The 15724-nt window shown below is 31.0% G+C and overlaps 3 protein-coding genes across 3 annotated transcripts in view; 2 read left to right on the top strand and 1 right to left on the bottom strand.

Annotated features, from left to right (window-relative positions):
- Positions 1–175: 175 nt before the first annotated feature.
- Positions 176–3265, top strand: LOC140448324 (endonuclease III-like protein 1). The gene is made up of 4 exons (XM_072541411.1): positions 176–771; positions 1091–1261; positions 1343–1502; positions 2882–3265. The coding sequence occupies exons 1-4, from the start codon at positions 295–297 to the stop codon at positions 3145–3147; spliced, it is 1074 nt and encodes a 357-aa protein (XP_072397512.1). The 5' UTR covers positions 176–294; the 3' UTR covers positions 3148–3265.
- A 4738-nt stretch (positions 3266–8003) lies between these two features.
- vito (nucleolar protein viriato) lies at positions 8004–14599 on the bottom strand. The gene is made up of 2 exons (XM_072541410.1): positions 14446–14599; positions 8004–8678 (listed from the first exon to the last, which is right to left on the bottom strand). Exons 1-2 carry the CDS (start codon positions 14532–14534, stop codon positions 8069–8071), a joined length of 699 nt encoding a protein of 232 aa, XP_072397511.1. The 5' UTR covers positions 14535–14599; the 3' UTR covers positions 8004–8068.
- Positions 14600–14852: 253 nt separating this feature from the next.
- Hel89B (histone acetyltransferase 1) overlaps positions 14853–15724 on the top strand; it is a 105379-nt gene continuing 104507 nt past the window's right edge. Inside the window, 2 exon segments of the mRNA XM_072539823.1 lie at positions 14853–14999; positions 15390–15441. Coding sequence (XP_072395924.1) covers positions 15428–15441 — 14 coding nt within the window. The 5' untranslated portion in view covers positions 14853–14999; positions 15390–15427.

Here is a 15724-nt window from a genome sequence, read left to right as displayed (position 1 = left end):
ATGTAGGTACGCCTCTAGTATTTGTTACTATAGGAAATGATTAAGTTTTTGTATCTCCAAAGATGTTTTTCATTTACAAAAATGTTAGTATTTAGTGGTATTTATAAGAAGGTTGAAAAAAATCCTTTTTAGTGGCCTCTTGCCATTTAGCAAAAATATCCAATGAACAGAACAAAAAGAAGAATTATTAACCTAACCTTCAAATTTTAAACAGTAAACAAAATATTTAAAAGTTGAAAAAGGCCGGTATCCTGGTATTCTCATTTACTTTAATGTTTGCTATTATTACACTGTATGAAAGTTAATCATATACACATAGTCAAAAATTTTATAACCTCTATAATGAAACGAACAAAAACTACGAGAGCTAATAAAATCCTTAAACAAGAGGAACATCAATCTGAAATTAAAACCACCCCCAAAGTAGATTTATCGGCATTTAAAAAGGTGCCTAAATCTAAATTAACGAATAATATAAAAGTAGAAGGAGTTGGAGAAAAGTCAAAACAAAGTCAGATACAATGTAAAGAGGAAGTCTTTGAAAAAGACATTAAACGAGACCCTGAAAAAGAACTGAGTCCTACTAAAAGACAGCACATTAAAATAGAGTTCGATGAAGTAGGCAATGGATCCGATTTAAAAAAGAACAAAAGGATGCCAGAGAACTGGGAACAAGTTCTGGCAAATTTGAAAGAAATGAGGAAACATTCAGATGCTCCTGTAGACTCCATGGGATGTGATAAGTGTCATGACGAAAATGCACCACCAAATGTAATATACTTTTATATATTATATATATTTATAACATACATTTTAAAATAGCCACGTAATTATTAATGTTTTTAGTTAAATGTAGTTTGGAAGCTATTCATAGCTGATATCAAATAAGTCAAAATAATTATGTAGCAATTTAATACAAAATATCTAATTTCAGGCTCTACTGTTCTTAATTGTGGAAATAAGTATTTCATTTGCTTTATTCTGATTCTTATTTTAGCTTTAATGGCGGTAAGACAAAAATGTGATACTGTCAAACATCATTGTATATATTAAAAATGGAAATCAAAATCTGATATTTAATTTTTTTTAGGTCATGAGGTATCAACAACTCCTTGCACTGATGTTAAGTAGTCAAACTAAAGATCAAATCACCCATTCCGCTATGAAGAAACTAATAGATCATGGTTGTACCGTTGAAAACATATTAGGTACAGCAGATGAGAAACTGGGAGAACTAATATATCCAGTCAGTTTTTGGAGAGTAAGTATAATTTAAAAAGATTATGAAATTTTATGGAAAGTCATCTGAATACAAATATTTTTAAGTAATTGTCAATTTTAGAATAAAGTGAAATATATAAAAAAAACCAGTGATATACTACAAAAGGAATATGATTGTGACATTCCAGATACAGTGGAAAAATTGTGCAAGTTGCCAGGGGTAGGACCCAAAATGGCACATATTTGTATGGAAACAGCTTGGGATAAAGTGACAGGAATTGGTAAATTCTTCAGTAATTTTATTATGAGATGTGTACAGTTTTCTTTATTAATATGAGACACTTATGACATCTTAAATATAAAAAAATTGCTTCACAAATACTTGATTTTTGTACCAATCCCAAAAAAGCCTAGTGGCCAAAATATAATGAATAAATAGTATGTTAAAAGTGATTTAAGAGATCAAATACTCTTTTATATAATATATGAACAGTTTGACTTATAACATCAACTAGGAACTCAAAAAGCACATTGTAATCCTTTGACAATAATAATACAAAAATATATGGATAAAATAAGTCATGTATATTACATCAGTTCCATAGGGAAATAAGTCAAAATTTAGAGTTTTGAGAAAATTGCAATCAAAGATTTCATAAGTGTATTAAAAATCAGATTTAAATGATTAAAATTTTCTTTCTTTGCCATGCCATTGTAATATTATACATAATAGGTTTATGCATTAAAAACACATATTTGGTTAAACTAAACAGCTATTTTGTTATTGTTTGGAATGCAATTTTGGGGATGTGCAAGCAAGTCAAATACAACCATAATTCAAAGATTACACCCTGATATGTCTCAAACATAACGCTTCATGAGGACCTAAGAATTCTGTTCATACAGGATGTGATCACTAAATATAGCACTAAGCACCATGAAGGACTGAAATCACACAGTAACCCCTTACTTCAACCTTTAATACAACAAAATGCCTATAGGAGACTCAAAAGGAACTGGCCAGCTGACCTGAGAAACAGTTAAAGTGGTCTTATTACTGGAGAAGATCTCACCAAGCCAATAGTAGCTCTTTGCTCTGCAGCCAGCAAATTAGCTTATAGAACATTATTTGTGTTTTGATTGCTAAAGAGTCTAACTAAATAAAAAAAAGATTTTATAAGGAAATATTCAATTATTTGAATGAAAAAAAAAAGACTTTTGACTTGTTTCTCTATTTTATAGATAAAACAAGACTTGTTGAATACTTCCTTATAATTACCTCCAAACTCAAAATTTTGGAATTGTTTCAGTAGGAACTGAGTGCACTTATTTTCAATTTTGAGAAGGCTTTTCAATGTTAAGAAGCTGTACTCACACCGATTAGTTTAAGTGAACCAATATAAAAATGTAGTAAATAAACCTAAAAGGTGCCAGTTATATATTTTGTCTCTGATGTAATGAGCTTTTCAAGATAGGTTTCCAGAGATAATTAGAAAAAAAACATGTAGATAAACAGAAAGATGGATTTCCTTCTATTTGCTGTTCTTCTTAAAGTTCCTTCTCTCTTATCTAAATTAAAACTTGTAGACAGTTGTTTATTGATAAAGAAAACTTAAAAAACAAGTTTTTCCTACTATTTTGAAAACTACTTTGCTTTTAGGTGTTGACACCCACGTTCACAGGATATCAAATCGACTAAGATGGGTGAATACCAATAATCCCGAAGATACAAGGAAGGCTTTAGAAGATTGGCTACCACAGGAATTATGGAGCGAGGTGAATCTCTTACTTGTTGGTTTTGGGCAGCAGATTTGCGGGGCTGTCAAGCCTCAGTGTTCAACTTGTTTAAATAAGGAACTTTGTCCTTTTGGTAAGAAGTATGTAAAAGGAGAAGCAAAAACTAAGAAGACAAAAAGTAAAAAATAAATAGTTTAAGATGAACGATCTTTTCTTTATCTGTGTATGTTTGATCAATCTGTTTTTATATTTTTTTAAATAAACAATGTTTCTATTAAATGCTTCCTATTTTTAAATTTAAATAAAACAAAGGGTGTGGAGTTTTCATTTTTCTAGTAATAACGGCCCTTAAAATTTTGATGGTGCTGTACGTATACTATCTCGTAAATTGTTTTTTTACGTCTAACTACGCCTTATTTTAAGTTATCATATCATTAATTTCGTCTGTGTTTAGACTAAGTTAAAAAGTATGTATAACTAATTGTGTATTATAACCACATACTCACTTAGTTTAAGTTGTCTGTCTATACAGTATAAAATAATACTCAGACGCCAAGATTTGATTAATTTTAGTCTTGTGTTACGATGGCTGCGGACGTTAGTAATTAGTTTTTTAAATACAGTTTTTGTGGCAAGAACTCGCGTATTTGCGGCAAGTCTTTTCTATTGTTTTGTTGTTTGATCATAAAATATTGAAAGATTTTATCTTTCTAGAGTTTTATTCCAGGGCCAGCATACAGAAGCTGCCTCATTCATTGTTTCTGTTTTGCTGATCAGATAAGAATGGATCTAGACCTTTTTAAGGGTCGCTACCTTTTTTTGCTTCAGGACACATGCCATAAGGTTCAATGATCGCATATACAGAGTGATTCATCTTGAATGCGGTATAGTGTGTAGTACAACAAATGTTGGATAGTTGAGGCACACAAAATGAACGAGGCAGCGTTGCTTAAAATCGGAGGAGATATGGGCGTGGTGCTTTGGATCATTCTTACTTGTTCAGAAACAAAATAAAAACGAAAAATGAGGGAAGACTGACTTGAACTAAGACTTACAGGACTTTAGGATTGTTTCAAATGTTATAGAAGACCCTGTATATTTCTAATTGATTTTAAAATGTAAATCTTACCGCTACCTCGTATTTTTGTAAACTTTTTTTTGATATCTCCTGTAATAAACCAATGGAATGATGATAAAAGTTGAGTTTTTGGTAGGGGAGACCGGGGTTGTTAGAATTTTTACATTTTATTTTTTTGTGCATTCAAAATGTAAAATAGTCACCTCATAAAAATTGGTGTAAGAAGCACTCCGATATAATTATTTAAAATATTAGATTTACAAGAAACTGTCCACTTTTAGGAAAAAAATATATATTTGTTTAATCTTGCAAATTGTATCAAATTACCCCCCAATTGGGCAAGTTCTTACGTGGCGGGAGCAAATTGTTACACTAGTAACTTTTATACTTTTCAAAGAATATTTCAAAAACTTTAAATGAACTTTATTTATTTATTTTTTATTAAAATACAAACTATTGTGCGACATTTTTAAAAATTATTTAAATCAGTTATTGGACTAATCAGACTGGCAATGTATGCATAGAAAAATTGGAAAACCGTCACTGCAAAGTTCAGGCGCCCACCCCTTACAGTCTACAAATTGCAGCCATTTCTATTTTGATTTTGAATAAGTGTACGAATCACAAAATATAATGCAGAAACATTCTTCATTTTCTTCATCGCTTTCTTTTGAAACAATTGTCCTTTTGACATTTTGTTTCCCTTTTTTAGTAGCTTTTAAGTTTCTCAGTTGCTCTTGCTTGCTGTTCAGGCGTGTCCGTCAAAATAGTATGTTTTCGTTTCCTATTTTGTGCAGTATTTTTTCTGCGCTAGAAGTGGAAGGTTGTGGTCTGGTTCCTTGTTGATAACTTGTGGTGGCGTACTTGGTGGTGTTTGTATATTTTGTGTGGCTGCTTGTGACTGAAGCTCTATATTTTCTTGCGGCTCAGGTCTATCTGTAATGGATGATGGCAGAAAATTTTTATCCGTAAAAACGTCCTTCTTAAACGGGAAAATGCCAGTAACACGAAAACCGGACTGTACATTTTTTGGAGTTACAGCTAACGGCAAAGCATTTCCAACAATTAATGGAATGTTATAAATTGTCATTGTAACTCCTGGATGAGTATTCATCCAGCCATTCACCTGACTGCTAATACATTTTTGCAAGGGAGGCAAGGTCAAGAGAACAATGCCATTTTTCTTCCAATACTCTATTACCTCAACCGACAAATGGGAATCGTGATTGTCCAGTATTAATTATACTGGACTTTCCTTAGCACATTTAATATTCTTATGAAAATGTTTCACGTAAACTAAGAATTCCACTTTCGTCATCCATCCAAAAGGATTGTTCGTTCCTATACATCATGGTGGTCCACTGGAAACAAAATGTTCTCGATCATTTTTCCGCGGAAAAATAAACATTGGCGGCACTGAGTTTCCACTGGCATTCACTACCAGACACACTGTCACCAATGTTTGTCGTTCCCCGAAGTGACCGCCCCCACTTGCTTCACACATTTTGATGCTATTATTTTTGCAAGTTTTTGAACTGTAATTACCCCGGTTTCATCTGAGTTGTAAATATCGTTTGCTCCAAGATTGTGCCTATTTAATACATTGGAGAGTTTGTCAAAGAATAAATTTACATTGTGCCTATTAAAGCTTGTGGCTCGCCCTAAGTTCGTAGCCTGAGGGGTACGGATGGATTACTCATTGTGGCATTTTAAACAATTTGTTAGCCAGTCAGCAGATGCAGTCTCAAATTTGGTGCAGTTATTATGAACAGTTACGTTATTTTTTAAAGCAAACTGAAAAGCAAGCTGTTTAAGATCTTTTAGGGAAAGATCATGGTATATCTTTAAAAATTCAGTAACATAAGAAGCTAATTAATTTTCTTGTAGATCAGAGAAGATCTTCCGATTTTTTAAATATCCTGTAGGCATGGTATTAGCATCTGAACAAAAAAACAAAATTTAACGAGGCATTTGCTATATATGTGTTCATAGAAAACAAAAATTACGATTTTACTACACTCACTATCAAGCCCAATTTTCTGGATCTTTTTGACGTATCTCTGAAGCATCATAAAATTAATCGCGAATTCATCTGCTACTGGTCTAAAAGGTCTTTTATTTTCTATCACCTTTCTTTGCTGCAACAATAATGATTTCCTGTGTCGTTTCACCACGCTTAGTTATTTTCTTGTAGTTTCTCATTTTGATCTATTAAAAATTTACAATTTTGTTTACAACAAAATCTAAGATACTAATAAACCTACACACAAATTTCTTGAGATGGGGCAGGTTGTTACAATAACAACTTGTCCCTTGAAAATAGGAACAACCTGCCTCAGGACGCCATATTACAAATAAATTGTAATTACTCATCAATCCCAAATATTTAATCTTGTACGTATAGACAATAATAAAGCTAACACTCAATAAAACATGCTGTGAAAACAATAAGTTACCTTACCTTGTAAAAATAGAACCAGCAAAAATTTAAACAATGTCGGAAAATTACTGGGTGCTACTAAAAACAAAAAAATGGTCGGTCTACATCTCGTTGATTAAAATTAAATGTAACAACCTGCCCCGGTCTCCCCTACTATAAATACACATAACTTCAATAACGCTCCCTCTCCTCTCGTCTAAATTTACTACAAAAATTGTCTTGTTCTCACAATCCAAAACGGCCTGGGATACACGGGGGAAATTTTCTTCCCTCCCCAAGGTTCAAAATTAAAGAAAATCTATTATTTATGTATTTCAAATGTATCTTTTTTAGGTCTTTTGGTTGGTATTACATTGGAAGTCCCCCCCCCCCAAATATGGCCTAAATCTTTTAATTTTCTTACTATAATAGTTAATTACTATTTAAATGGGAATAAGCTACAACTAAAGGTTACAATACGTTAAAATAATGAACGTATTTTAACCTTTAATTGTAGCTTATTCCCATTTAAATAGTACTTAATTTAAAATGCCACAAGAAAATAGCTTCAGAACAATACTATAATAGTTCTTATGACTTAAATCGTTTTGTAACCATCTCATTATTGGCATTTGTAACTCATTGATTTTAAGGTATTTTCATTTTTCGCCAGTAGTATCACATTTCAAATGCCTTCAACTTCTTTATATCATCTATTTTTAATGTCCAGCTTTCCATTTCATAAAAAAGTATAGAATATATAACTCCTTAGAGCTCTTATCCGTAGTTCCATAGCAAAATTCTTTAGTGATTATTGAATTCTTTTTTTTTAAATATTTGTCTCGTAATTTCAATTCGTATTGTCATACAGGTTCCTAGATATTTGGAGTTGTAACCTTTTCTACTTGTTTTCCGTTAGTCTAGTATATGTCGCTAACAATATTGACGTCAATCCCCAGAAATGTGTACTAATCCTTCCAAGACTGGACCAAACCAAATCAGAGGACAATAAGCCACAACGGTTGTTTTCAGAACAAACACTGACGGTAGTGAGCATAAATATTGAGGGCATCACTACAGCCAAAGAAGATATTGTGTCAAAATTCTGCAAGAACACGAAATGTGAGGTATTTTGCATCCTGGAAACCCAGACAGACCTAACTGCAAAGAGGCTGAAAATCTCAGATATGAAACTGATTGCGGAGATACCACACAACAAGGATTGGAGCATCATAAACAGTATAGAGATTATAACCATTGAGATTGGAAAATGCACTATAACCTCGGTATGTAAACCCCAAAACCAACCCTTTATATTTTCATCCCCACATAATTTGCAATAAAAACCCAATCAACTTATACTGTGAGACTTTACAGTCGCAGTACGCAGACTCGGACGCAAACGTAAACACAGTGGAAGAATTGGCTGAAACTAATGGTCTCACATTAATGTAGGTCCTAACCTCCACCATCCTTTCAGGGCAGAGTATAACCCAGACAATGCATAATGATTAATTCTTATCCTAAATTAAATAAAAAATACATAAAATTGGTTAAATAACTTTAATATCTACACATTTGTAAAATAATAAAACATTAAATAAAAATTTTTATTAGTCTTTGTCTGTCCCCCGTCTGCCTTTGCCTCTCTTGCCCTTTCCCTTTTTTTCCCGAACTTTTAACCTTTCCTTTTTCAATTGCATTGATTTTTTCTTTTGCTTTTGCCTCTCCATTTTATTCTTCATTTGAAAAACTTTGCTTTTCTTAACATTCTTCGTGGCTTGCTTTTTCAACATTTTTCTAACATCCTTTTCAGATTCAAACTTTTTGACAACTTGTTGTTTCTTTTTACTAAGTACTGGTTTACTCTTTAATTCCATTCCAGGAATTTCATTGTCTGATTTTGTTTCATCTTCAGATTCATTAACATCATCATCTGATTCTGTGTACCTGGGCTGGTTGGCACCTATCCAATTATTCTGGTTGGCTATGTCATTTGTTGAGAGCTCTAATACTTTTACTGTAACGTCATCATCTTCATATTTTTCACTCAGTAGATCTTCTAACTCTGGAATTGGTTTATGAGATTGAACTAACTTTTTGTATGATTCTTTTGCCTCTGCTTTGATCCGTTTTCTTTCCTCTTTAAGGTCTTTTTCAAATTTCTCTTTAGCTTCCTTTTTACGCTGTAATTTTCTTTTGTGGAAACCAGTTAAAAATTCCCTAAAATAAAAAGAACAATACATAAATTTATGGTGCTGGTGTAAAAATTTTAACAAAAACAAAATAAAAAGAAACATCTCTGTTTAATACTAGAAAAAGCTATGTAAAGATGTTTGTGACCAAACACAAGTCAGGTAAATAAATCCCAACATGTTGTAGAGATCATCACCTGCTATAGAGATAATAGTAGTTTTTAATGGATAGGTAGCACCTGGGTTTTCGTTATGGACAGATAAACAGACAGAATAAGTAAATTATACAGATTGATGCTTGTAAACATTTGACTATTCATTATCTAAATAAATTCACATATTGCCTCTATATCTGAAGGCAGTTTGAACAGATCTGTTGATAACAAATATGTGATTAAATCTTTTTTCAGTTTATAAATTACAAATTGATTAGAGATGCAGAACGCCAGTGCAACTTTCAAATATAAGTTTTTCTGGTTTGATTTTGGAGAACAAAATTAAACGTAAATCATAACAATCATATTAGGTCTTTACATCATGATTTAGTCAATTTGCTTAAAAAATGTTCTAAAAGTTTATTACTTTCGTGATAGTTAAACTACAGATTAATTCACAAATTGTCCCATTTTGTTCTATTTCCAATAATTCTACCCATTTTGCCCTATGTTGTACATCATATTCTTTGTTCTAATCTGCAAACCATTACTGAACTTTTTCTGTCTGAACACAACACGATAAATTGAAAACCAACTAGAATGATCTGAACAAACAAATATAGACAAAAAACTGGATATTATAAATTCCGCCATGGTCACAATAGCTGATGTAGTTTTAAAACTGGATTAACACTAAGAAAAAGGAAGAATGGACTAGATACATAAAAGAACTCTTAACACTAAATATATGAATGCTGGTCCGAGCATTTTAAAACCAGAAGTAGAAAAATCATCAACAAAGCAAAAATGGGACACAAGCCCTGACCAAATACCATCCACCTTTTTAAAAAATTATAAATTTTAAATGACCAGAATATCTCAGAGCTAAAAAACATGTATAACTTCATATTTACAAAACTGGAATAATTCCATAGATATGATGTGAGCCTACACTTATCACACTTCCAAGGAAACCTAATATATCATCATGTAAAGAAACAAACAAGAAACAATGGGAAACAAATGTTATTGTTAACATTACTCCAAAGATCATGAAAAGTACAGAAACTAATTTATGTCTACTTCAGAGATTTTGAAAAGACATTCAAATTTTATTTCATTCATTTATTTTTTAAATAAAATACACTGCTCATGATGTATATGCATGTTTTTATATCAAATGAAAGCTAATTTTTTTCTTAACATGATGATATAAGGTTGTCTGAGAAAAATGGTCACACATTAGAGTTGCCAGCTGTGGATGTGAATTATCAAAAATAAAGTAAAATAGAGTTAGGGTACAACTACACTTGTTTGATAAGTGTTTATTATTATATATCTATCGACACATGCTTTAAAATCTCACACAAGTAACACTTCAAACCAGTAGCGATACCTCGCATTTTTAACAGCTGGAACTTTAATTTTTGACCATTTTTTCTCAGGCAAACTTATATTAACATATTAAGAAAAAAATTAGCTTTAATTTGATATAAAAAACATTCACATACGTCATGAGCAGCATATATTATTCAAAAAATAAATGAATGAAATAAAATTATTGTCGAAAATTAATTATTAATTTAATAAAAAATAATTCCGGCCACTTTTTGACTGGCAACCTATTATCAATGAATCTCCTAATTTTAAATGTATGTAAAAATGTAAGTTTGATTAACTATAATATGAACATAGTGATCCTGCAGTGGGATCTTAGGCCATGAGAAGAGTCAGACAAGGTTGTGTGTTATCCTCAAGATATACTAGGAAATAATATCTGTGGCTGGAAGGCAAAAGGGGATAAGTCGATTTTTTGCAAAATAGTGTTATGTATACCATTCGACAGCATTTTTGATTCTGCACAATCTTGGTAAAGAGAGTTAAGTGAAAGTTTACTAATTAAAATATTATTATTGATCAAAAAGGGGTAAATTGGCTACAATTTAATCGTTACGACTGTTTTAAGGATATAACTCAAGATATCTTCTGGAGAGCAAAATAGTAATTACTAGTAAAATGGTATATGTGCACATATTTTCTAACATTATGAAATTAACTGAGAAGCAAAACGATTTAAGTCATGTTAACTTGAGAATTATTCGAAATGTGTGCTAGTAAAAGGCATTAAATCAAGATATCCCCTTTTGCCGGAGTGTGATAGAAGAAATATATATGAAAGTATTGCTAGGATATACAAAGTTATCCCTTTTTGCAAGAATGCGGTGTCCACGCAAATCATATTCGTATCAGTTTCTTGTCAGTACTTGTCCAGATTGTGAAGAGAGCACACGCAAATTTTATCAAGGAATGTTCACTACGATGGCAACTCGAAATAACAATTATTATTCCTCCACGTGTGGTATAATTGTTGATTATTGATAACTACATTCCATATTTTTTTTAGTAAAAGAAAATGTACAGCAAGATTTTGACGCAGACGACAGCGTAAAAGACCCGGCCTATGATAACATTCAAGAAGACCACCATAGTGATTCAGACACCGAACAGGAGAAAAATGGCTAAGATGAACCAAATTTTGAAAACAATGAAGAACATGGCCAACCAATGCACAAAATATTGAAACGAAAAGTAGGAAAAAGAAAAAATAGACAGGTTTTACGAAATACGGGTAAAGGATATGAAACAAACAGAGGAAACGCAATAAAGCTAGACAGTCACGGTCACTGAGATATTGTAGAAGAAAGTGTAAAGAAAAAATATTTGATGAACATAGATTATCTCTGTTTCAAAGTTACTGGGGAATGGGCAACTACGATAGAAGAGTAAGTTATATTGCCTCATTAATTCAAATTTCTGACAAGAAGATTACTACTAACAGAAGTGATACTGATAAACTTTCAAAAAATAGGAAAAAGTGTTTTACATATTTTATAGAAATCCAAGGAGGAAGAATCCAATGCTGCAAGGTATGTTTTTGTGCTATTTTTGACGAAAGTAATAAATTTATAGAAACTGTTACAAAAAAGAAAATGTCATCCAACTGTGGTATTCCTATGGCTGATGGCAGAGGCAAGCATGAACCAAAAAACAAAATTTCCGAATCTAGAATGGAACTCGTCTATAGCCACATATCAAAATTTCCTGCCTATGAGTCTCACTACTCACGAAAACATACTAGTAAAAAGTATCTAGTAGCAGAATTAACAAAAGCTAAGATGTATCAATTGTATACCCAGGGCATAACATCTGAACCGGTTTCTTATAAAGTTTACTCTCAAACAATCGATAAATTAGGCTTAAAGTTTAAAAAACCAAGCAACGATACCTGTAACAATTGTGATATTTTTCACAATCATATTAATATCAGTAAGACAGCTGATGCAAGGAAAAAGTATGAGAATTTATTAGCAGATCATCATATAGAAGAAGCTGAAACTGCTTACGAGTCAAAGAGATTAGACAAATTAAAATGTATAAACAGCAAAAGTCAAAAAATATTTGTATTTGACTTACAACAGGTTTTTCCTACCCCTTACTTACAAACTAATACCGTGTTTTACAAACGACAATTAAATATGTATAACTTAACAATTAATGATTGTTCTGCAAAGGTCTCCACTCATTATATATGGCATGAAGGTATCGCGGGACGAGGTGCCAACGAAATTGCTTCTTGTTTATTTAAGAGTTTTGCACACAGTTATGCTTGTGGCGGACAAAATAAAAAATAAATTGTGGCAGCAATGTTTACGCTTTTATTAAGTCAAAATAATATCTTAAAGGTAATTGATCATACATTTTTAGCGCCTGGCCATACTCACATGGAGTGTGACGTAGATCACGCAACAATAGAAAGATTTAAAAAAAATGCCCATTTCCTATTCATGTACCTAGAGATTGGTATAACTTAGTAAGATCTGCAGGAACAAAACGTACTACTACCGCTAAATAAAAACAAAAAACAGAGGAAACAAACCAAACAGAAAAAAATAAGTTTACGGTAGTTGAAATGACCCCAATTATTTTTTTTTATTTTAAAAATTTATTCAAAGGAATGTTAATAAAGAGAAAGAAGAGTGACAATAAGACTGAAATTTGCTGGAGAAATATGAAATGGCTAAGATACACCAAGGAATTTGGCATTATTAATTTTAAAACATCGCTTCAGGAATGTGAGCCAATTCAAGAAATAAATTTTAGAAGACAAAAAAAAAGATACACCCATCGATATCAAGAATATTACTTTAGATAATTTGTATGATAAGCCAGGACAAATAAGTGAAAAAAAAGTAAGCGATCTTTCAGACCTTATTGAGTTAGTTGATGAGAGTGCAAAAGAATTTTATCGTGGACTTGCCCAAATCCCACGAAATTCACAAGATCTGGATAATACTGCTGACACAGATCCAGACATAGATAATTATTTTAGCGATGACGATTTTTAATAAAATATTCTTAAACAAATATTTGTGGAATTTATTATTTTAAAGAAACAGCTTCCGAAAAATATTTGTGTTCATCAAATTTTTTTTCTTCCTGCGAAAGCTATTCTGTTCGTATTATATAGAATATATGTTTTTATTTTGTGTTTAGAATGCGCCTTTAATTCTCTTTCTAAGTATCTTCTTGATCAATTGTTAATTTGTAAATGTATCATCAGATTGCTGTAGAAACCTCCATGTTTAATAAACTTTTTGAAAAAATTTACGTTTTATTTCTTGTTCTGTCAATGCTATATCCAGAACAAAATATTTTCTTTGCTTTATTGTGGTTGCCCGTTGTAAGTAGAAATAACTGCAGTTAACACTACAGGGCACATATAATGTTAGCCAAGTTACTACCGAGCATAAGGGTATAAATCTACATAACCCCCTTTACCAAGATGATTTTATGTGCATTTCAACTATAACTTGACTTATCTCCTTATGCTTTCTTGAAATAATTAAAAATAATAAATATCCTAAAATATTTTTTTTTATTTATCAAAATATTGGGCACATAGATATTAATTTAAGAAAAAACACTTAAATATATCTAACAGAATGTAAGTTGGATCTAGAAATATACAAACGTTACTAATATTACGTCTATAAGGTAACAAAAAGGCCATATGAACTAAAAATGTCTGTACTGAAAAACTTCCAAATGAGAGTTATCCCCTTTTGCCTTCTAGCCACAGATATGTAATGAAGCTTTAAAATGACATTAAAGAGTATTAGGGGAGAAATTGTTAACAATACTAGATATGTGGACAATACAGCCATATACTGAGTCACTAGAGAATGCTTTAAAAAAGGATAACTAGCTTCAAGTAATAATTCATGGTCTGCAATATTATTCAGACTTTCTTGTTTGTCTTCACTGTATTCATTTCCACAAATTTTATATATAAAATTATTGCATTAATTTATTGTAAAATATGTATAAAAACATTCTTTTCTTTTTAAATTAATTTGAGGTAAGCTGGAATTTTATCTTTAAACGTGTAGGAAAAACCAAAGTTAATGTTAAGCGGTATAACCTTCATCTACATATTATGTCTATGTTTCATTAGCATTCAGTGATTTGAATATTTTGTAAATAATTTCTAAAAAAACTGGGTTACAAGTAGTTGGAAGAAAACGTGCAAAAGTAAGGTTATAATTTAATGACATATACAGTAAAACTGCATTAACTTACTTTCTTTTATTTTCATCGAAAACTAAGTGGATTTTATTTTGACGATTTTTGGGTTTTCTCGAAATGCCCTTAGAATTTTTTGATCTCATGTTTACCTTTATGTTTGACGACTACTCTAAAATTGACATATGTCACATTCTTGACAAAAAATTTTATATAGATAATTTAAAGTTTGTAAGTGATTTTCAAGTAATATCTAAAAATGTAAAATTATTTATATGAAATTGAAATTAATTTGAATTGTTTTATTGTTATATACGTTTATATCCGAAATATTATTTCAATTTTTAAATAAATAATTGATTTCAAAATGGAATTGAGCTTGACTAGAACTGTGAGTATTTTGACCAATCAGAAACAACTAGTGGAGTTAAGTCGCGCTCATCGACATCATGGCTGTCAGTATAAATTTGTTCGCTGAACGATGAACTGCCCCTCTGTAAAATCTGCATATGAAAACATATTTTTGTTATTTTTTTCATTAAAAAGAGAGTTAATTTGTGCTAAAAAGTATGCTATGATGTCCAAAATTAAGTGACCTTTTAGTGTAGGCGGTAAGTTTCAAAATTTACAGCTCCGTATGAGAATATATCGCTAAAATTATGTGAAAAAATGAACTTATTTGTATCATATGAAAGGAACTGGAAATAAAAATAAACTGTTTAATAATTTCATCCGGTGATTAAATTTGTAATACAATATGGGAAGTAGAGGTTTCTATTTTTGGGTTTTAAAGGGCTCTTTTAATGCTGGGGATTTGAACAAAAATACTAAAACCAGCTGATTGCCAAAGCCATGAATTTAGATTATAAAAAAAATAGGCCAAGTCTGTTATGCTGTTTTTATAATATGTAACGTATTAACCATATGGATATTAATTCTCGTAATATTTTTATAGTATATATTAAATAATGAAAATTAATGAGAAAATTGTTTTGTTTCAGAATTTAGGGATTTTATACAAAGCTTTGAATTATAAACAATGACTTCTAGCAGGTGAGTAAATTGTCAGTAGCTTATTTTTTATGCTAATTGGAAAGGAAGTATTCATACTTCAGTGCAATATATCGCTGAAAAATTAAGCTGATAATTTATAAATGAAACAATGCTCTTCATAATAATAATATTCTTAATAAAATTTTGTTTTGCAAAAGACCTTTCTTTAACTTCAATTATATTTACTGAGACTTTAAAAAATATTTTTTTAATTAAAACATAATTTGGAACATACATCATGCTGGATGATTGCTTTTTATCATTGGACATTTTCTTTTTGTGG

The sequence above is a fragment of the Diabrotica undecimpunctata genome, chromosome 8 (genome assembly GCF_040954645.1).
Source record: "Diabrotica undecimpunctata isolate CICGRU chromosome 8, icDiaUnde3, whole genome shotgun sequence".
Classification (NCBI taxonomy): domain Eukaryota; kingdom Metazoa; phylum Arthropoda; class Insecta; order Coleoptera; family Chrysomelidae; genus Diabrotica; species Diabrotica undecimpunctata.
Note: the sequence above shows the minus strand (reverse complement) of the source record. Positions and strands in the feature narration are given on the sequence as shown.